Genomic DNA, 22203 nt, shown 5'->3' with positions numbered 1-22203 from the left:
CTGCATGATGTATTAGTGGAAAAGACACTCCACTAGCAGAGATTAGTGCGGTGCATCGAAGAGACTGTGTTGCCTAGTTGAATACTCAGGGCTAATGTCTAACCCTGGGAACAAACAACAGAGCTGCTGGTTAGAAAGAATAGGTTCTGGTGTGAAAAAAAGAAAGGAACAAAAATATTTTGCAACTGTAATATATCCTGCAAGAAAATATAAAGGAAATATGAGGGACTTTAGCTTGAATTAGAATTATTACTGACTTGGTTATTCCTGATTCCCAACAGCATGTGCAACCCGCAAGGTGCCGTACCCTCACGGAGGGTAGGTGCTGGCAGAGTGGGGTGTCTCTGGCATTTGGTGGCAGAGGGTGCCTTGGCAGCCAGGACGGTGTGTCCAGCCTCGTGTAGGAGATGGGGCAGACTGGTCTCACTGGGGCGTGTTGAGAGGGGAAGGAAAATGATGAGCAGCTTTGGGAGAATAAGGGTCCGGGGAAGGAAGGCAGAAAGCAGCGCAAAAAAAAAAAGGAGGAGGAAAAGGAGCACTTTGGGGCAGAGCGGGGAGGAACGGGAGGTGGTTCGCAGGGGAGGAGGAAAGGAGGCTTGGAAGAAAGTGGGAGGGAGAGAGAGCTGAGGAGGAGGAGGAGAAGAGAAGGGTGGGCGGTGGGTGGCCGGAGGCAAGGAGAAGGCCTAGGAGGAGAGCAGGAGCTTGGCAGATTGGTGGTGCCTGTGGAGACGGGGACCAGATGGCGACCTGGGTCCTCCCCGAGCAGCTCTGCCTGCATCCACAGCCCTGCCCGGCCAAAGAGTCGGTGCTCGTACTGCTGACAGAAGGTGAGGGGATGCACAAAGCCACTGCCTGATGAAAATTAAGAGCCTGAAACTTTTAATTCCCAGGACTGATTTAAATTATTACAGTTAACAAATGACCTAATGTATAAAAATGGAGACGGCTACCAAACAGATCTGTTTAAATGAACACATGCAGTAGAGATTTCATTTGGCTCCCGCACCTGAAACTTTCTGTTTCCTAATGCAAACTAAGCAGCGACAAATAAAAATGAGACTGCAAAAGCAGCATGACCTCTTTAAGCTTTAATAATTCATTAGAACTGTTTTCTTCTCTGCTGAGATTCAGAGCAACATATTTAAGCGGGTTCCTCTCAGGTTTATGGAAGATGTAACTTCCTTGTTACACCAGCTAATAAATACAACTAAGCACAATGGCCCAACAATATTTGTAGAAAGAGCATTTGGGAAAATGTGTTTAATGAATCAGAAGTGCCTTAATCTAGTCAGTCTTGAAAAGCAAAGCATATCATGCAAAACTACAATGCACTAAAGCACAGATGCATAAATATTTTATTGTCGCGATTTCTGCGTTTACTTTCAGTATTTCAGAATTGCATTTTACTATGAAATGTCTCTACCTGCACTGGGGAAGGATAATGGTGGTGGTAGCTTTGGCCAATCCAATCTGGGAAGTCAGAATTAGATTTAAATAATGTATCTGATAATCCCAGCTCTTATCAGCATCAGGCACATCTTCCATTGTAACCAGAAATGCTTATTGCTTTTTTGCTGTCCTAGGATGGCATGGAAGCATCTGGGAAGGTTTACAGCTGAAATTTTCCTTTTGCTGGGAAGTCTGGACAAAAGGCAGGTGCCCCCGTGCCCGGCTGCACCAGCTCTTGTGCCATCGCCTCCCTCGTCAGTCCTCCACCTTTCTCCCTGCCCTTCTATAACAGCATCTCGGGGACTATATTTCCTCCCAAGTTTTGAAAGCAGGAGAGGACCCCAGTTTGTCAGCACCTTGGCAAGACCTCCTGAGAAGCATGCAGCTCGGAGGCAGGCAGCAGCTCCGACCGCCCGGGAACGGTGCCATGCACAGGGGGAGATTTACAGCTCCTCTCCCCTTCAGACACTTCATCTGGTGTGATGCAGAGCTGACAGCTCCTCAATTCCAGGTATTACAAACTCCTCTTCCTCCGCAGAAGCCTGTACGGGCTGTTTGGGGTCCCACATGCTGAGCCCCTCTCCCAGGGCAGCATCCCTGCAATGGACCTGGCAGACGGGTGCAGGCAGCCAAAGGGCAGCTTTCCAAAACCAGCTTCTCATAACGGGGCCACGCTCTGGTACTTACTCAATCTTTACAACTCAGTGATATGCTGCCAATATATTTTTGCCAAAGAGACAAAAATATGTTTCTTCTTCCTACTCCCTCAGCCTATGAAAAATCTCAGTTGTGTGCAAAGAGACTCTCTGTGTGTGTATACGTGCGTGTATTTGGGGGGGGGGGGGGAGGTTTCTATCAATTTATTTTCCAGTTGAAAGTCTGCCTTGTAGCCAGGGAAGCAGTGTTTTCACCGTGTATGAATTTGGGTAGAAAAGCTTTACCTTGTGCTGTGCAGAAATGGCAGTGCGTGCAGTGGGAATTGGGAGCAAATCCTTTAACTGCTCCGTGTCCCAGGTTCTCCTCTCTAGGATGGAAGCATGATGACTTATAAATAATTTGGGGATTTATGCATCAAAGAGCCCTATATTAGCAAAGTTGCCTAATAATGGATGAAGAAGAGAGGCATAATCCTTCTAAGGTGGGGAGCTCTGTTTAAAAAGTGCTTCAATCTCCCCAAGGGCCAGAGAGACTCCAGGTATTTAACATGTTAACTTAAGTTATCTTTTAATTAAGCAAGAGTCTCTCACACAGCCATAGTTTGGGATTCTAGCTATGCTCTCTGAATGGTTTGGGTACTTTAAAAGCACCTGGTACAACAAGGAGGGATTGGAGGCTTTTTCTAAGCTTCACAGCAACTTTGCAAACTACATGCTCCAAAAAGGTGTATTTCTTTTTCCTCCTTCCCCTCCCTTTTCCCCCAGACCTCGCATGACTTCAAGGCATCAAATGTTAATGAAAGTTTGCCAGGCTTCAAGGGCTGTGAAATGGAAGTTAAAAATCCTGCACCATAGGATGGCTCTAAAAATACTCAGTCGTGTCGAGATATCAACTGGCTCCAGCAGCTCTCCTGCACACAGCGCTGCCGATGCATCAGGGCTTTCTCTCCTAAATAAGCTCTTGAGAAAGTTTGCCTAGTGACTATAGATCACTCACGCTCCATAGACTGGATTCACCGGGTTATGTGCCAGCAAATACCTACTGGAGAGTGAGGATCTGCTGTGTCATTTAACTCTAACGGTGCTGCAAGGGAAGCGCCAGCGTCTGAGGGGGATGCCCCGAGGTGTGCCTGCTCTGCTGTCACTCTGGCCAGAGGACTCATAAACGTGATGTCCATCCTCAGGATGAGCACAGCCTGAAACACCAGCCCTGTGGGTTTGCAAAGCTGAGGTCTGATGCCAGCCCGCTCACCGTTAGGGTCCAGCTCCCGAGCTCTGCTCTTTGGTGTCATTTCTTGTCCAGGGCGCTGGGGTTTGTAGGCAGGGTTTCTACTTTTTAGGCATGGCAACACCTAAACCCCTCTGCAGATCTGCTCCTACAGCTCTCGAGCAGGAGAGCCGTACCCTCATGAGATGTCAGTGCTTTTCTGCAGCAGCTCCACATGCCTCAGGCGATCTTAGCTGATGCGTCCTGCTAACCAGCGAATACTCGCTATGCCAGGTGTGCCTTCATTGGCTTCTGAGGGGCTCCAGCAGAGATATTGCCATCCCCGTGTGCTTTAAAGGTGTTTTTTGTTGGATTTTTTTTTGTTTTGTTTTCTAACAGGGCTCTCATGAGTGGGAACCCAGGAGCTGCTTTTCTCACACCACGGACTCCTTTTTCTTCTCCAAGAAGTGCAGCGTACTTTCTCCCCGTGAAGCAAATGAGGAGCCTGAACACAATGATTTGGATCGTAACTTCAAGCACAATCTCGAATACGGTGTCTAACCCGTTCCCATCACAGGAGAAGCCAGGGGAGGCTGTGACTCAGCTGCGCCTCTGAGTCACGCAGCACGATGCTCCCCTGCTCTCGGGGGACAGCACTTTGCCTTTAGCCTCTACCGGCAACAAACTACAGCTCTGCCTCGTTGGCTCAGACCTTAGTGAGATGTCTGGACCCCAAACTCTGGCCATTCCCTGCTGACACCGCGAGCGTGTCCCCAGCCCGCAGCGCCAGACCCAAGCTGGGTATTTGGTTCAGGTGTGAAACCTGAAAGTTTTGTGTTCCCAGGCATGGGCAGGCTGCCTGGTCCCACTCCAGCCCTGTGTAAGTACATTGCGAGTCAGGCTCAAATCGCTATTTTTGAGCAAGTCACTAGAAATAATTCATGTACGTGCAAGTTAAAATTCTGCTTAAAAATCACCCTCTGCCTCAGAAGCTTAAAACCTGGGGGATCTACAGCAGCAGCTATCAAATTTCATTTTACCAGGTTTTTTCCAGCTGTTATGGTAAGCTTAGGTCCTCATCCTGCATTTCTTCACTTTAAGGCTCTTTTCTCATGCAAATATCTCCAGTTCTAGTGCTGGCAGGACCAGCTGCACATGGAAGTGTTGTGAAGAATCTGCCCCTTCAATTGGACTAGATAAAGTCTTGCACCAAACACTGAGACGCATGATATTTCTTAAGTGAAAGTTCAAGTAATAAACCTTTTTCCTTTAAGGATTTCAAAATAAATTTCTGAATATTGAATTAATTTATTTGACAGTATGAACCAAGGTTTTGGAAAGCTGGAAGGTGCAGGTTTGTGGGTGTTTACTGTGTGAGCAGCAGCGCAAAAGGAAAATGCTTTTTCATCCATATGAGCTTCTGTAAATTGTATTCTATTCTTAGGAGAGTAAACATAATGTAAAAAAAAAAAAGATCTAATAATTTAAACCTTCCAGGAAAAGAGGCAGGAGCGATGGGAACCTCTGAAATGATAAATGTATGAATTTATTCTACTGTCACTGTGGGGTTTTAAATTAGTTTTATTTTTCTTTTATTTCTTGTTGTTGACAAGTTGGGTTGCATTGCTATACAGCTACAATGTTTACAGATAAGAAAATCTTGAAGGTCAAAAATTCAGTTCTTAGTTATTCTTGTATAAGGTAATCTTGTGTTGGTGACAATGCAGAGTGATCTCATGTCGCCATGGGTACCTGAATCATGCCTGTGTAACAGCAACATTCTCTATTCCTATCCCCTCCCCTTAAGTTCTTACATAGAAAAAAAAGATATCTACAAGAAAATCTTCATGCATGATGCAAATGATGGACCGGAGGAAACGCTTTAAGAAAGCGCACTGTGCCAGCGGTCTTCCATAGCGCGCCCATGCACAGTTGGGGTGATGAATTAGTTTGTACTTGACTGCGACCAGTAAGAATTTTGCCACGAATGATCCAAAACACAGACCGAGTCCAACGTGTTATTAGTGTTCATTATAATGCCTACGTGTAGACATCGAAACTGCCAAAGTTCAGGTGGGTAACTTTGTCCCCATGGCAGCCTTGACCAGGGGGATGTGCAGCAAACTCAGCTGCAGCTGTAACTTGTGTTAGACCAGCACGAGGAAACTGGAAAATTGCTGAAATCCAGATTATGGGAGAGAAGCGAGACCAGCACCAGCCCACAGCAGGTCACAGCAGGGACATGGCTGGGAAGCACAGAAGTGTGGTGAAATGAAGGTGGAAAAAAAAATAAGGAGACAACTTTAATTACACCTTCCTATGTTTCTGCAGGTTCAGTACGGTGCTCTAATACCTGCTGGAGGTAGCTTCTCTTGACAGTTTTTAACATCCAAAGGAAAGAAAAGAAAATGAAGAGGAAGCAAAGTGTACGGGCCTTGATCGTGACAAGGCTACAGATCTTTGAATGTTAGCTTTTCTCCCTGCTACAGCATGAAAGTTTTTGGTCTCTGCTAAACCGTGCTTTGAGGCAATGTGGATGGATCACGTACATGAAAGACCAGAAGCAATAGTTTCTAGAGGCTGACGGCATGGTTGTGGATCAAGACTTCTGCCTTTTTCTTTATCAATGGGAGGACTGAAGTCTAAATTTGGGTCTTTGTGCTGAAAGTCTTTATGCAATCTTATTTTAAGGGGAAAAAACCCCACACAACAACAACAACAACAACAAAGAGTACTCTCCAGGAAGGGGGATCAAGCAGTGCAAGCTGAACGTTTTTCTTGATAGCAGGATTTCCTTCTTACTAAAACATTTCTGACTCCAGTAGTATGCAGCAGCCAGGTAAACCAGAAACCTCAGCTGGAATGTTTGGATGTGCAGTTTCTGGCAATGGGACAATATAGTGGAAATCAGATAAACCAGCTTGTACATACCACCTTGCTGTGATTAGGACTGTCCTTGCGTTTCACTCTTGTACAATCATTTTTCAGAATAAGAGCCTTTCTTTTACACGGTCAGGGGGCTTAATTCAACCCTGGAATAAATGGGCAGCTAACAATGGGCCAAACTCAGCTTGGATGTTGCTCTAGTTAATTAAGAAGAGTAGCATCAGGGCTAAATTTGGCAGGGAGCATTTAAGTGACTGCCTTCAGAGACAGAGAAGAAAAACCCTTGCTTAGCTCACTGCATCCAGCTCTTCAAATGCAAATTAACCTGTCAACATCTGCATGCAGCCACACAGGACAGCTGCAAAAAGCAGCTCCCAGAAGAAGGGTTGGAAATGTTTAGTTCCAAACAGCTATTTTCTAAAATAATTTCTAGTAAATAAGAATACATTTAAAGTGGTAAACTGAGCATCTGCTACATGAAACGAATGGAGGACAGCATGTGAAAAGAAACATATGTCAACATATGCACTTCAGATGCATTGACTACTTGCCTCCAAAACAGAGCAAATTTAAACATATTTGCAGCAAACACTGAGAAAAAATTGCCTCTGCAACCCAAAGAAGAACCTCAAATAACGGCACAATTTAAGCTTGGCCATACCTTGCCTTTCCCGTGGTGGAAGAGAGCAGTTCATTGTGCTTCGGCTGCTGCCTGGCTTCTTTTACTGAGGCACACGTTGGGAATGCCAAGCCCAGACAGCTTTTGTTTGGAGCAAACAATGTCCCTTTACCAGTACATTTAAAAACCGAGCAAACCAAGGCACTGCTGGAGCCAAATCGTACCAGATTCAGTTCATAAGAGGGAAGATACGAAAATACCCCTGTGCTTTTTATAAAGTATCTTATATGCCAGCAGAAGAGAGGGTGACATCCTTACTCGGACTGATTCAGCAATGTGTACAGCAGGAACTGAGCTCCGTCGCTGGAAGGGGATTGCTTGTGACTCAATCTCTTTCCTCAATACACTGCAACTCAGGGAAATGGCATTTCAGTATTTCGTCAAGCCCATTATCCTCAGACAAAAATCTCTACTGACTTAACCGAAGCTCTTACTTACAAAACAAGTACAGGATACGGCTCCTTCAGCAGGCGAGAGAAGGAGACGCTGGATTTCAGCTCTAAAGGGTGCAACTCTTCTTTGCAAAGCAGCGTGCAGGAATATTTCGCTCTTGCTTTCAGTATAACAGGGCATAGGACAAGCTCTGATGTCCCTGTTTTTTGTCAGGGGAACAGTCTCCCTACCAAACCCGGGATGCACGTGCTGTTTGTCAATCTGCCGAGGCTTCGCTAAGCTTTTGGTTATGCGGCCGTGATCTCATGGTGCAGCCATCTCCTACCATCCCCTTTGGAGAGAGGGAAACCAGAATGGAAACAAGCCACGAGCAGCTTCTGCAGAAATCATTTTGTGATGATAATGTGGTATAATTAAACAAGACTCATAAATCCCACCGTTATAAAAACCCATGGCTTGTGCCAACACTTTTACTCACCAGCCCGAATCAGGGCTGAGGAAATAGTAAAGAACTTTGACTCAGTCGACAGCGTCAGGCTTTGTCCTATTCACCTCAGCGTACTGTAGCATCTTACTAACTAACACAAAATGAGAAGGCGAAAGAGAAAAGCCTCTGGAAAAGCCAGAAACCTGCCAGACACAACTGTGGTTCCCAGGGAGAACCTCAGAAAGGAGATATCCTTTCCTGGCCCTTCGCAGCGCCTTCCCCTCTTTGCTCGGGTTTGCTTCAATATTTTTTTTCCCCCTGATCCTGGGAACTACAATTACGGAAACGAAGAGCTTCCATTGTAACAGCGGTGAACTGACACGGCCCAGCAGCGGAGCCGGGGTTTTAATCCCCTTGGCTTGCAGAGCAGCACAGTGTGCTATTGAGTGCGTGTCCACCATGGCAACAGCTGTGGTGCTCCAAGAATTTGATTTCCACGGTGCCCCTGGGCCTTGCCTTGACATCTTCATTGTTCCACAGCGAAATAAATAAATAAAAATCCAAGGGTAGCGTAAAGGCAGTGCAAAATATGGAGCGCTATACAACAGGGTTACCCAATGGTTAATTTAAGAAGGAACATATCATTAAAAACGTATGAAGGTGGCTACATACTGATGCTGTATAAATATTTAAAGGGATGCCTCTCGCAAGGGCAGCGTTCCAAGCTACACCTAAAATAACGTGTGCGAAGGAAAATTAAAAGAATATTTCACCATTCGGACTTGTTTAATCTGCCTTCGAAAGGCTTCTTCAGCCCAGCTACTGAACATTAGTATGGGAAAGGATATCAGACAAAACTCATTTTTGGTGTAATTCTACCAAAGTCAGCAGAGTTAAACTGAAGATGATTTTTCTGGCCTTTTAAATAGAGTGTAATTTTCTCCATGGGTAGTTATTAAACGCTGTTGAGAGAGATTGCTGCTGCTGTTGGAAAGGCTTTCTGGAGAGGTCACTCTGTCCCATGTGAATAGCACCAGTGAAAAACCAGAAGGTTTGTAGTTTTTACAACTTGAAGAGTCCCTGAGGGCTGTAACCACACCACACATCACTGCCTGACCCAAAGCTAAGAGCATACATCTATTCTGAGTTGAGATATCCTGGCTTGACATCCACTCCTACATTACAAGAATTCTGCCTGTAGAAATTGCTTAAAATATTGGAGGGGGCATTGCAAAAGATATCCATGTGGACATTTGGTCCCATCTTCGTCAGAGAGGACAGATTCCTTAATTACACTTTCAGAGGCTCAACTGCTCGATGTTGACATTTTGGGGCTGGTTAGGGTTTGTATCCCTTTCACCAGCTGTCCTAAGCCCTGGTTGAGAAGGGCATTCCCTAGCCGCCTTATTTTGGACTCTCATTCCTGCAGCCTTGTCCGCACATAGACCAATTTGAAGGGTGCAAAAGTGTCCAGCTGAGCACCTACTGCGTGTCCTCATGACAGACCGCTGCAGGCTGAATAAGTCCTAGACTAAAAGGTTCCTATTTTTTCTGGCATTGGCAAGATTAGTGTCTGGGAAAGGCACCGTTGCTGTCAGCAGCTCTTGAGGCACCTCAAGGATCTGGATCTCAAGTGGATGGCATTGCCCCTTGCGTGGAGCGCCGAGCCAGGTACCCAAATTGCATAGATGGGCAGGAGGCAAGATGTAGCGGAGCATTAACCCCACTGCAAGTTGACACAGGCAGGTGCCCACCCAGCACACACATTTCCAGAATGGCTCTTTCAAGGCACTTGAAGTGGATTTTCTTCCTGCCTGCCTACAAAGGGAGCTCGGCTGCCTAGCCAAGGACCCTGCCCTGTCTTCCAGAAAGCAGAAGCTCAATTCTGAGGCAATGCAGCACCAAACTTTGTCTGGATCATGCATAAATCAAGATAAATCTTGGCTTAAATGGGGGCCAAACCCAGAGAATTAGTTAACCATTTTACGAAAAGCCGAACTAGCGAGACTCCTGGGATGAAAACAGGAACACATGAGACCTCATCATTTATAGATGTATTAACTTCCCACTGGTGAAATTAAAATGCAAAATAGTGTCTCTAAACAAAATTGTGAAGCTCTGTCCCTTGAGATAGTTAAAAATTAAATGGGCAAAGCATGTACCAGAGGATCTATTCTTACCCTTGTAGGACTTTGGGCTAGATCGTAGGTATTTTCTCTCTCTCACAGCTACAATGCTGAGCTCCAAGAAAGGATTTGTCTGTGCAATACAGTGAAGCTCAGCAATAATTACCCATTGTGTTATGTGATGAGCCATCCTTTTGGTTCTTCAGTAACCCGTGCACCTGGACTTTAACTAAAACCAAATAATATGCACAGAAAACATTTTTATGTAAGAGGAGGTGAACATCACTAAAAATCAGAGAGCCTTTGTATGGCATGCCAAACTGCTGAAGCGAAAAAATGTCTTCAGTGAAAGGGCTCAGATGTGAGCATGTTTCAGTGCACAGCTCCAGGAAAAACTCTGATAATAAATGTGAGCTTGTTATCGTTGCTTTTCAGTGGGAAGTAAAGCCGGAAGCAGGGTCGTGCTGGCTAATTGAAGCTTACATTTTCATTCAAGCACTGCATTTTAATTATAAACTGGTGACACAAGTGTCACTTAGTTCTTATCCTGTTTTAAGTGTGCATACGTATAAGAAATATTTTCAGTTATTAATTTATTCTTGTGATCATATTCATTATCCTACATTATGTCTACCAGGCACGTGTCTAATGACATGTTTGATACGTGCTAATTCTTATGCCTCTTTTAATACGGGGCTTACACAGACATTTTAGGCTGAACACGGTGCCAGTTGGCCACCAAAACAGGTGCACATTAATGCTATCAAATCAGCATTAGGAACTGTGTACCCATATTCTGGCCAGCTGCAACCACTTGCAGTCAGTCACGCCAGAAAAAGGGATAACCTGTGGGAGTAGCTGCACCCAGCTCTGACGCCTGGAGATGCCAATGGCGAGGTCCTGGCTGCCCAGCTCTGGCCCTGATCCTGAACCACTTGCCCTTCGTCCAGCTTCTGCGTGTGAGCGCTCCTCTGATGCTGCAGAGTCGAGCGTGTTGGCTCTTTGCTTGGCCAAAGCCCTGGGTAAGACTTAGAATTCAGGTGGAAAATATCTGGCCTGTTTTTTCCTTCTCTATGGGGTTTTGCTGCTGTGCCCAAAGGCTGTCTCCAGCTAGAACGCTGCCATTTATGAACAGAAATAAAAAAAAAATGAGGAAAAAGGTCACTTGGAATTAGCTACCAAGAGACACAAAAAGTCAGTCGTTGAAAATCAGACCAGGAGTCCAAGTAAAAACAAGGGGAATATCCCTAGAAAGCAAGTTATGAGGCTAAACCTCTTTCAAACACATCAGATGGAATGGGATAGCTATTTTCCTTCTTTCTTAATTTGCTACCAAACTATAAAGAGGATTCTATTTTAATAAGTACTACCATAGTGGGACATTGCAAATGAATTGTTTGAACGGCTATAATTAGTGATTATGAATATAGTGATACTGTGAATACAGCCCTAGCATTATTCCTAAATACTACGTGTTGTATTTCAGGTCTTGCGTCTTTAAGGATCCCAAAGCATCTCCAAAACCATCTGCATTTGCCACCGGTAAAGGTAAGGACAAGAGTACAGCAAAACATGCAGGGCAAAGGAGAAACGCTTACTGACCTATGAAGCAAACCTTCAGTCTACTGAGAAGAACCACAGGATGTTTAATCTCATGATTAGCAGATAGTGGCATAGTCTTGGATAAATATTTTTGGAAACACCTACGTAACTTAAAAAATGAAATTGAAAAAACTGACTCCCAATGCAATGTAAGCTTCAAAGGCAAAGCTTCACTGGAAATACGGCTACAGTTCGTAAGCTACGGTCTTTGAAAAGACTACTCATCATCTCGGAGCATCTTTTGTCGACAGACAAAAATGTGTTTTCGCAGTGGGCAGAGCTGGGGGGACGTGGACCAGCTCTGATCCAAACGCAGCGTGGGCAGATCCAAGCAGCGCGAAGCCTGAGCCAAGAAACTCAGCCTCTTGCCAGGTTTATTGGCTTGGGTTCAGTGCATGCATAAATGTAAGAGGGGCTTTTGGACTGGGGCCGTCTGCGTCCTACCGGTCTGTCTGGAAGAGGTTGGTCTGTCTGCAAAGAGCACGCTGGTGAACCCAAAATTGCTGTAATGGCAAATAACTAATGCTCTGTTGCCTGCCGGCAGGAGGATAAAGATAAGCACCCAACTGCTTGGGGTTAGCAATTCTAGCTTTAAGAAGCTATTTCCAAACTGTTACTTAGCTCCCTGATTTATTAATTGATATTTTATCATGTCTAGGATAGCTCTGCTTGGTACTGATGTTTTCCGGTAATTCCCCTAATAAAACCCAATTGAAATTGTTAATATTGTTGCCGAGCTTGAATTATACGGAGTAAACCGCTGTCAGCCGGGTGTATGTCAGGTGGCAGAGCGGGACCAGGGGATGTTAAATTTGGGAGGAAATAGATGAAGAGTCTGGGGCTCTCCCCCATGCAATCTGCACTGGAAACCAAGTTCCTGAAGTTTTGGTGGTTCACGATTGCCAACAAAGAACCTACCCACCATCAGCAGAGGCATATCTGGAGAATATCAATCTGTTTTGGGCTATTTACTCCACTGGCTCAAGTAACAGAGTTCAGAGTTCAGGCTTCGACCCTGTTCATGATCCATGCGGATAAAAATGTGATGTGACATAATGCAACTTGCTGTTTCATCAGCCTGCTAAAAACAAACAAAGAAACCAACTCTAGCCAATTTTGCATTAAAATGTATGAAAGTATGTAAAGGACCATTGCTTATGTTTACCTGAGTTCAGAAGATCCACTGAACAAAGATGATTAAAGCCCACTATTGCCATTAGTGAGTCATATACAAAGGAATATTACTAACTTTCATATATATAGCTACCTTTGAAAACTCAGTCTAAATAGTCACAAGGTCTTCCAGCGTTAAGAGTTTCCTATTTCATTTGCTTGCGGGCAGCTGAATGCTGGGGGCTGAGCTTTAAAAAAAACCCAACAGCATGGCAATTCTTACAACAAAATTATCCAGTGTCTCACTAATAGCTGTCACTGATACTCAGTGAGCCATGAGATAGGTATGCACAGCTCTAAGATAGGTATAGGCAATAAGTTGTATTTTAGATTTGATTATATTTAGGCAACGTACCTCTGGCAAGATCCTATTTCAAGTCATAATTGCAACATGTCATGGTTCCTTTTTAATGCCTTGCAGCAACAATAGATAAACTGTGCCTCTGGGATGCAAGTAAGACACAAGAACAATCCTAACATTATTGAATGCTATATATTTGGACAGGAGAAAAAATTCAGTCTTCCATATTCTACACAAAATTGCATTATTTAAAATGAATAAATGGGAGAAAACTGATCTAAAACCTCCAGTAGAGAATTGGCAGTGACTTAAAAATGGTTATTAACTAAATCTGAAAAAAAACCTGGCAGCTAAACAAGGGTGGTAATTCCTCACTGAACTGGGTACCTCTCCCACTCGAACAGGGGATGCTTGTTGCTTCTGAATATCTTTGAAATATTTGGCATTATCAAGCTAACAGGACTGGCTAAGTGGGAAGGATTCAAAGGGCATAACTAAGTGGCACAATTCCAAAACAGCAATTAAAAGGTGGAATGCTTGAAAAAGAACAATAAAAGAGGTTAATTTGTATCGTCAGGGCCTGGCAATCTGCACAGGAAATACTGTAATTCCATAATGCGCTCTTCCTTCATCTGTCTCTCAATATCATGACCGCATGTTTACAATCTGGCTTTCCTTCACATACAACATTTGACAAAAAAAAAAAAGACTCGGTTCTATTGAAGAAGAACTTGGAGTGCTGTTTTTAAAGTAAGCAGGAGCCTGGATAAACACATGGGAAACAAAGTAAAACAGGTAGAGAAAAGAGAACCCAAACCTCATACCTTTTGACAAGTACATGATGATACATTTTTCATTGGCAGGATGGCACAGGGATGCTCGAGAGTTAAGAAGAGAAATCAAAAATCCTAAATTTCTACCTGGGGCTGTATCTACCAGTTTCCTAAAGAAAGACTCCCGCACCATCATTGAAAAGCTAATTTAGAAGGTACCTTTTTAGCAGAAGGAAAGTTATAACATTTCAGCAAGGAAAGGCAAAAAGAGAAAGAGAACAAAGATGTTAAGACAACAGAATGCCACAAGAAGGAGGAGAAAGAGGGGCTGGACTATCTGCCAGGCTAAATCAAGAACTGCTTCAATGCTTTCACTGCATTTGACACACACATGCAACAACCGGCAAAAATGCCCCCAGATTTGAAGGGAAATCTAGCTAAAGTCTGTCTAGGCTGGGCTATCCATCCTGCAGGCAGCTCGCCCTGAGGCTTGCTATTTTGAGATATTAAAGAGGCCACTTACCATTAATATTATAATAAATCCCTATATAGCGAAAGTCACCGTCTCAAATGTTGCTGTGGTCCCCAGCATCTCTGTGTGCCCCTCAAAATAGCCAAAACAACCACTCTGAAAGAAAAAACACGAGCCAAAGCCCAGGAAAGAGCTACTTCCCACTGTAAAATTTTGAAGGCAAAATGAACCGATGTAGTTTGGGAGTGGAGACAAATAACCAAAGGAAACAACTGTCTGGGAATAGAAGAGAGAGAATGAAATATATTGTAATTTAACTGATCAAAATATGCTGAAGAAGTGAGAGACTTTAGGATAAGGCAGAAAATAGCGAGAAGCCCTGCACAGCACTGGAGCTGTCTACTGAAAACATCCTTTTGTTCTGAAGTCATAAATGTGTATCAGCCTCTCAGACATATGGGCAGTTGTGCATTTATCCTGTTTATTTTACTACTCCTGTGCATCCTGCCTTGCCATCTGTTGGTAAGAATTTGGATGCTGAACCATAAGTCTGCGACATAATAAATACCAGTAAACAGAAATCTAAAATGAAGATAAGCACAAAGTAATGTTTGGAAGCAGGACCAGTTTTTCAGTTCCATCGTAAGATTTATTTCCCAAGATGAGTCTTGGCTCAGAAAAGAAGGACCAGCAGGAAAAGGTCCAATTGAAGGGACAGATCTATGATCCCTTCTCTTATATTGGCTTCATATTGGCATAATTCCACCGCCTTCCTAGAAAGCAGTTAAATTTACGTAGGTGGAGAATCAGACGTAATCCTGTCCCTCAAGGAAGACATGCTTAAACACAAAATACTGCATGTATAAAACATAAGTTGCAAGCAAAATGCTTCAAACCCAGTTAAAGTAGTGTTCATGCACTTTCTCTGAGCTGGGCAGCCCTATCGCCGTGTCCCAGTTTCTCCACATCTTCTTTTCCCTTTTATTGTTAGTATGAGAGGAAAGTGGGTGGGAAAGGAGCACAGTTATCCCTCCTAGTCAGGGGCAGAAGGATAAAGTAACTGGCCGCAAATCAGGCATGAAACCTAGCGAAGCCCAGACCCACAAGCCTGTCCATCCTCCTCCTCCCTCTCCATTTCCAGTCTGGGGATACAGAAATCACTGCTCAGCTCTGACACGCAAACCACACAGACACCAAGTAAATATCTGGGTGCTGAGAGGTATTAATAACAGACTTCAAATTGCACTCAGTACCTACGTACTCCTACCTCCTCAAAAGAATTAAAAATGAGATGAAAGCACTAGCCTCCCCTCCCAATATTTTTTTTTCTCTGTTTCTGTAAAGATACACAAGGCTACAAAATGGAGATATCAGATATAGTCCCCCTTTTCCCCAGCTTTTTAAGAAGGTTCATGTGTTTTGCACCTGGCAAGACTCTGACCAAAGCTACAGGTTGGACAGCACGACCTGGGCAGAAGTAACACAGAGTGACCCAGCGAATGGGACAGGATCGACCAGAGAAATAATTACTGTCTTGAAATTGTACAGGAACAAAAAACTACATTGTCATATTTGCCTGTTTTACCAGTTTACACTGGTGACAATTAGTAGAGGGGCCAGAAGGCAGGGCAAGCCCTGATGAGGTGCAACAGCTACAAGTTCCTGCCAACAGGTAAAAGAGTAATAAAAGCCCATGGCAGAATCAGAGAATCGTAGAATGGTTTGGGTTGGAAGGGACCTTAAAGATCATCTCGTTCCACCCCCCCTGCCATGGGCAGGGACACCTTCCACTACACCAGGTCGCTCAAAGCCCCATCCAACCCGGCCTGGAAGGTTGCACATCAGTTAAAGGTACCGGCTGCTGGAAGAAGCCCAAAGACTACATTACATTACATTGCAAAGGTCTCCCCACGAACCCCCAAATGGCTTACTATGGCTCTGACGGATACTACCACAAATGCCATCTGTCAACCACCTACAATGTGCAGTATAATTACAAACAGAATAGAAAAGTAACTATAGCGCAACACAGCCACAGGTATCCTATTTGTATAGCCCAATGCCTCCTTGACTCTTCACATAACATTTCTGAAACCTAGTAAGATTAATATTATCCACACTACATCTTGCACAGATGAAGAAGCTTTACAGCTGGACTACAAATGTGCTTTCATTGGTTTACAGCCTTCAGGGAGTATCGCTAATGCACAGAAAGTCTTTGGGTTCTAAGTTTTGCATTGGGATATCTGACATGCTGAGAGCCATGGAGAAAAAACCAAAACCTTCCTGTAGCCTGATAGCTCCCTACTGGCTATATAGTAGATTGAGTTCAAGAAAGCAAATTAATTCATTAAAGCGACATACATTCAGTCAATTAGCTTCAGATCCCGGTTTCATAGAGCGTCTCAGGAAGAATGGATGTTTTGTTACATCAATACGGTCATTTGAGACCCTCTGTTACAAATGTTCAAAGAGGTGCATTTAGGAGATCTGTGCTTTTTTTTATTTGGGAAGAGAATAGATAATGCCTTAACCCATCTTTTGGTGACAGTTCCTCCAGCACAAAATTTCTCAGTACTTTAAAATATGTTATACTATGGACAATATTTCAAAGAGATTAAACTCTGCATCCCTAAAGATTGTTCCAAATTCAGAAACTCTCTCTAGCAAATGGAATGCTCTTGAAAAAAATTAACATTAAAAGGCTGTCAAAAATCACTCCATCAATTGCTGGCAAAACTGCACTGCTTCAAACACCGTTGCAAAAATGATGTTGGAGCTCTAAGAACTGCTTTTAAAAGTAATAAGTGCAGCACAGACACTTTTTCAACAGCACGTGTTTTACCAAGGAAACGGAGATGGTATGAGTAGGATGTATGGAAAGAAAGGATGAAAACATGGGGTGAATCTCAGCAAAGTCTTTCTCTAACGTGTTTACATTTGTTTTGAAATATTCATGGATGAAAGTTCACTCTTCGGGACCTATAATGCATGTACAAACTATGTATGAATTGTCCTAGAAGCAGGCTACAGCATACACTGAATAAGCTTTTCAGGGCAGAAACACCCATTTGTGTATTCTCCATTTGCAGCTACTTTCTTTCACAGTGGGAATATAGGCTCACATGGCTGTAAAGACTGAGAAGACCAGCCACCTCTTAACACGCCTGTGGATATAACCTCCAAGGCAGGTCATGTCTGATGTTAAAGTGATACAACGTTTGCTCTTTGACAAATAAAACTTCGGTAACGGCTTTCAAATAGAAAGTCTGCATTGTATTTAGTTTATTACAAACAGTGGTGGTGCTAGGACTTCACAGCTTTGCTTTGAGAATACTAAAGAATATTCATTCTTTTTGGATGAGCTGTGAATTTGCAGTATTGATGGATAGCAGCCTTCCTTTATTTGCTTGCCTCAAACATTTGTATAAGCATTTTTATTTTGTTTTCAAGAGTATCCATGGAAGCAGCGCATGCGCGTGCTGCAGCTCCCATGTTTGTGTGCATTCATCCAGGCCAGAAGACTCGCAAATAATTGTGCAAATGTGCGTTTGTGCAAGTTTTCAAGTCATAAATGATTTACTCGATCCTTCCTCCCAGTTATAAATGTTCCAACCACCCAGTCAAGAAGGACGCGTGGTTCCACGTGAACTAAATAACCAATTGCACCACTTGAAAAGTAAATGGCAAACAGGGAATACTAAAAGCAGTAGACACAATGGGTTCTAAGAGATTCATATGCTGAAGTGTTTAATAAAATACTCTTGAATAAATTTAAATTACAAGTACATTACTTGATTTCACATCTTGATGTCACAGAGCCTGCAGAGCTCTCTATTGTGAGCTGTCCTATTAACTTCAGCACGATTGTTCACCAAGATAAGCAGTTTCAGTGGATAAAGTGGTGTTTTCAAAATCCTTTTTTTTTTTTTCTTCCTAGGCAAATATTTTAACAGCAGATCCTCCCTGAGAATAAAACTGTGCAAGGTTTACATAGTTGTGCTGCACATTTACCACAGGAATGGGGGCTGCTGGAAAATGATGGTGGTTTAATCTCTCTGTCTCAGGTTGGCTTGACCACGAAATGATTATTCATAAGACACACAGCATTTGCTGTGTTTGCAAGACTCTGCTCTGCACCATCTTGATAGACACCCAAAGCTTGTGACAACTACCAGAGCTCGAGTGTGGATACGGGACATAAGAGCAGCCACTTGGCATGGGGCTGGTTCGCTCTTATTATTAATTTGTGGGTTGGGGTGCAGATCTCAGGTGTGGATGGCTGCACAGGGGCTTCATCAGAAACTTCTGACTCCAGTGACAGTTTACCTTTAGCTGACAAAACTGCAGTTATCGTGGGTGCCGTGGCCCCAGAAAACCAAAAACCAGCTTTGCCAGGGAGCCCCTGGGCCATTTTACTGCAGAGGCTCAGCCGAATCGCATCCACTTCTGCTACACGCACATTCATACCAAGAATTATTTTAAACAGTTTCCTACCCAAGGCAATTACCTTGGATATAAGTTTTAAAAATCCACGCAGAAATACAGCTATTATTTAAAATCCACTCAATGAGCCTCCTACCTCCACCTTTGACAAATACGGTAAAAGAACAAAATTGGGATTAATACAGGCAGGAGTTTGACTGATGTATCATTAATGCTACTTCTTGAGTGACTAAGCTCCATAGTAGTATCGACTCCTAGTACTGAAACATGATTTCATCCCCAAGACAACTGCAGCTCCAAACAAAGATAATATGCTGGATCCCTAAACTGTATGGCTCCCGTTATCATTACAAAGCTAATTTGTTGTAAAATGTTGTCTTAAAGAAGAAAAACAGGAAAACATTGAGGAACACCTAATAATTTGATTAGGAGGTTATCCTTTTCCATTCTGTTTCAACAATTTTGTTTGAAATCTTGGAATTGGGGACACTGAACAGGTGATTGTTCAAAACAGCATACAGGGTGCTTTATGGATCTAGTTGAGAAACATTTTAATGGAAAATTTCAATTGACCTGAAATTTACTCCGTGAAATGCTTTATTCATGTCAAAAGCAATTTGAGAGGCCGTTTAAGGTATTTTCAGCTTTTGCACATTTGTGTCTTAGATTTGTCTTTTTGAGGTAAGAGTGAAATGGTCCTTAAGACCATTAAAATAAAATTAAGTAGGTTTTTGTAGGTATTACTCCAAAACACCAAAAGAGTTTTAAAAATAGGTTTGAAGCCAGACTATTTAATCACATACAAAAATCTAGAACTGAAATTATTTTCTTGCTGTGTGTCTCCTCAGAGTTGCAACTGTTATGTTGATTTTACTAAAAGACCCATCCACTCCGAAGGAGTGATGCTCTGAAACAATCAAGGGGGTGTTGCTTTAAATCAGCTTCTAGAAACGGTTTTATTATTTTATGAAACAAAGGAACCTTTCCATGTCGAAATCAAAGTCCCATGATATGGTTTAAAACATGAATATTTTAATGTATCTATAGATTTTATCTTACAAAGACAGAACATACTGAAAATGTAGGAGAGAATGTAGTCTCTGTTCCTCATATCTGTGAACAGATGACAGCTTTCTCAAATTGTCCATTCTTAGCACATATTTGACAACTTTAAAATTTCTAACTTTGTAATTTGATTACGAGCATTTGAATTTTGAGCAGAACAGCTCAATTGCCGTTGGATAGATGGGTCCCATGAAATGCTTTTTTGTCTCCTAAACTGATGAGGACTCAAGGTTCACTTGCACGCAAGTGCTGGGTGCAATTTTCCCACAGATAGCCTCGCAAATAAAATGTGCTCAGGAAGGCGCTGCCCCAGTGATGCAATGAGACCGGAGATCAGCCAGCATTACCGGGCACTGTTTGCGATGCTGCCCATTTCTCATGACTTCACTGACGACTTTCTTTTTTTTAATAAGTTCTGACTTAAGCCCAGTTGAAATCAAGGCAAAAATTCCACCAGTTTCAATCAAAGCTGCACTTCATTTCTATGAATGAGATTCCTGGAAGACCATACTGAAATCATGACTTTGGGAAACTCAGGGATTTCTCCCGGAGACGACAGGCCCAGTCTAGCAGATCAAGCTCAGCAACTCCCGCAAGATGCAAACAAACTTATTTTCCACAGAAAACAGGGACCGAAGACAGTAGAACAAGCTCGGTGAAGATCACAAGATTCGGTTCAAGTGGGAGATGCTCAGCCTCTCTCAAGCAAACTCAGGAGCTCTCAGATGCAAGCCCTCATTTGCCAGGTGTCATAAAAGCCCATACCGAGAGTTAGATTTCCTTTAGGAGTCATAAAGCCAAGCATTATCATTACCTGTAAACCTTCACATTTCGGTAATTCTTTCTCTCTTTATTGTCTAAAAACATTTTCTTGTCCTACAGCTATTCTATGTATGCATACTACTACTGGGTAGCAAATCTGGTATTTTAAGAGAAAAATGATGTTACACTGTAGCCTCAAATTGTTAGCAAAAGGAGAACGTGAGAACAGATGTGAGGATGAGGTGCTTCTACCACGCTACAGCCTTTTCTGGGGAGGAAAAAAACCTCCGAATACAGCTGCTGGGCTCTGAACTAGAGCTGGGCTCGTCTGGGCTGAGCTGTCTGTCAGTTAGAATAAACCAGGAAACCAGGTTTGTAAAGTTTGCGTGTGCTAAGTTGTGCTGATGGAATTAGGTGCACTGCAGCCGATATGCCAAGTGCATTACCGTGGGAAGAAAAGACTCCAGCGTACCCCCACCCCCCCTAAGAGCCACAAAGCCGCTCAGCAAAAGTCAACGGCTTCCCTCTCCGCTCTCCCTTCCATCCAGCATCACGGAGGCTCTCTTAGCTGTTCCTGCTGGAGGGAACGGACCCAGCAGGTGAGAGGGCTCAGAGCCACCGCGGCCCCCGCTGCCAGCGCCTGCCCGCGGCGTGTGGCCCTTTCCTGGGGACGTGCTGGTTTCCCACGGTCGGAGCTCGGCGCGCTCGGCTGACAGATGTTGTTTCCCATCTGGGCTTTCCAATCTGCTGTGCCAAATCCTCTAAACACCCATGTGCTTCTTTGTCCCGGTAGTTACCCGCCGCGCCTTCTCTACAACTCCATTTTCAGAGAGGGAACCACATGTTTGGCCTCTGCGGGGAGCGGGGCTGTCCTGCTACCCATCTCAGCCACGAAACCACGTCTCTTTCGATCACCTAATATTATTCAGCCCGACCCTTGGGCTGTATTAAGCAACCCCGAGTCCACGCTGAAGCACTCGAACGCTACCGACACCACCTTCAACCGGGTTCCCGGTGGCTCTGTCTGAGGGTAGACGGGGAATAACTTGGGTTTCCACCGTCCTGCCCCAGAGCTGTGGCTGAGCCCCAAAGCCCCTGAGGCCAAAGCCCCCCCGGGTGGGTATCCCCAGCCCCGAAGCCCTGCAGCGCTCAAATGCACCCAAAAAACCCCAAACCCCACCAGGACCCTCCCCAAAACCTTGAGGCCCGGGGGGAAGAGGGGGGAGGGGGGGGGGGGGGTCCACGGAGCGAGGTCACCCCCTTGGGCAGAACTCCCCCGGGGCCGAGCTCCCCGCATCCCACCGCCCCGTTCCCATGGCAATCTCGGAGATGCCGGTTGCCACGGTAACGCCATCCTCCTCCTCGGGCCGTGTCCGACGCAGCGGCTCCGGTTCCTCCGGGGCTCTACCCGGTGGCTCCGGGAGCGCAGCCGGGGTGTGCCCGTCCCCCCCCCCGGGGGAAGTTGCTTCCCCCTCCGCTTCCCGGCGTCCCCCCTTCCCGGTACCTTCGAGGCAGCAAATCCTCCAAAGCCCCGAATGGGTGAGATCTCCCCTCGCCTTCTTCGGCGGCCCCTGCGTTTCGTCCGCCGTGATGTTGGTCCCGTTGCAGATGTGAGCGCTGGAGTACAGCCAGTAGTCGGTCCCGATGGCGATGGCCATGAGGCTGAAGGCGGCGAATGCCCCTACCGTAGTCAGAAGCATTTGGACGCCACGGTCACACCACACCATGGTGCTTCATAGTCCCCCGCAACGGGAGCGGGGGGCCGCACGACACCGCCCGGCAGCCG

The 22203-nt window shown here is 44.5% G+C and overlaps 1 protein-coding gene across 1 annotated transcript in view; it reads right to left on the bottom strand.

Annotated features, from left to right (window-relative positions):
• CACNG4 (calcium channel, voltage-dependent, gamma subunit 4) overlaps positions 1-22197 on the bottom strand; it is a 43074-nt gene extending 20877 nt beyond the window's left edge. Inside the window, exon 1 of the mRNA XM_010578601.1 lies at positions 21922-22197. Coding sequence (XP_010576903.1) covers positions 21922-22144 — 223 coding nt within the window. The 5' untranslated portion in view covers positions 22145-22197. The remainder of the gene's footprint in view (positions 1-21921) is intronic.
• Between the last annotated feature and the right edge of the window lie 6 nt (positions 22198-22203).

Source organism: Haliaeetus leucocephalus, unplaced genomic scaffold (assembly GCF_000737465.1).
Source record: "Haliaeetus leucocephalus isolate CR32 unplaced genomic scaffold, Haliaeetus_leucocephalus-4.0 Scaffold646, whole genome shotgun sequence".
NCBI classification, from domain to species: domain Eukaryota; kingdom Metazoa; phylum Chordata; class Aves; order Accipitriformes; family Accipitridae; genus Haliaeetus; species Haliaeetus leucocephalus.
The sequence above is the reverse complement of the archived record's forward strand: the minus strand, read 5'-3'. Positions and strand labels throughout refer to the sequence as shown.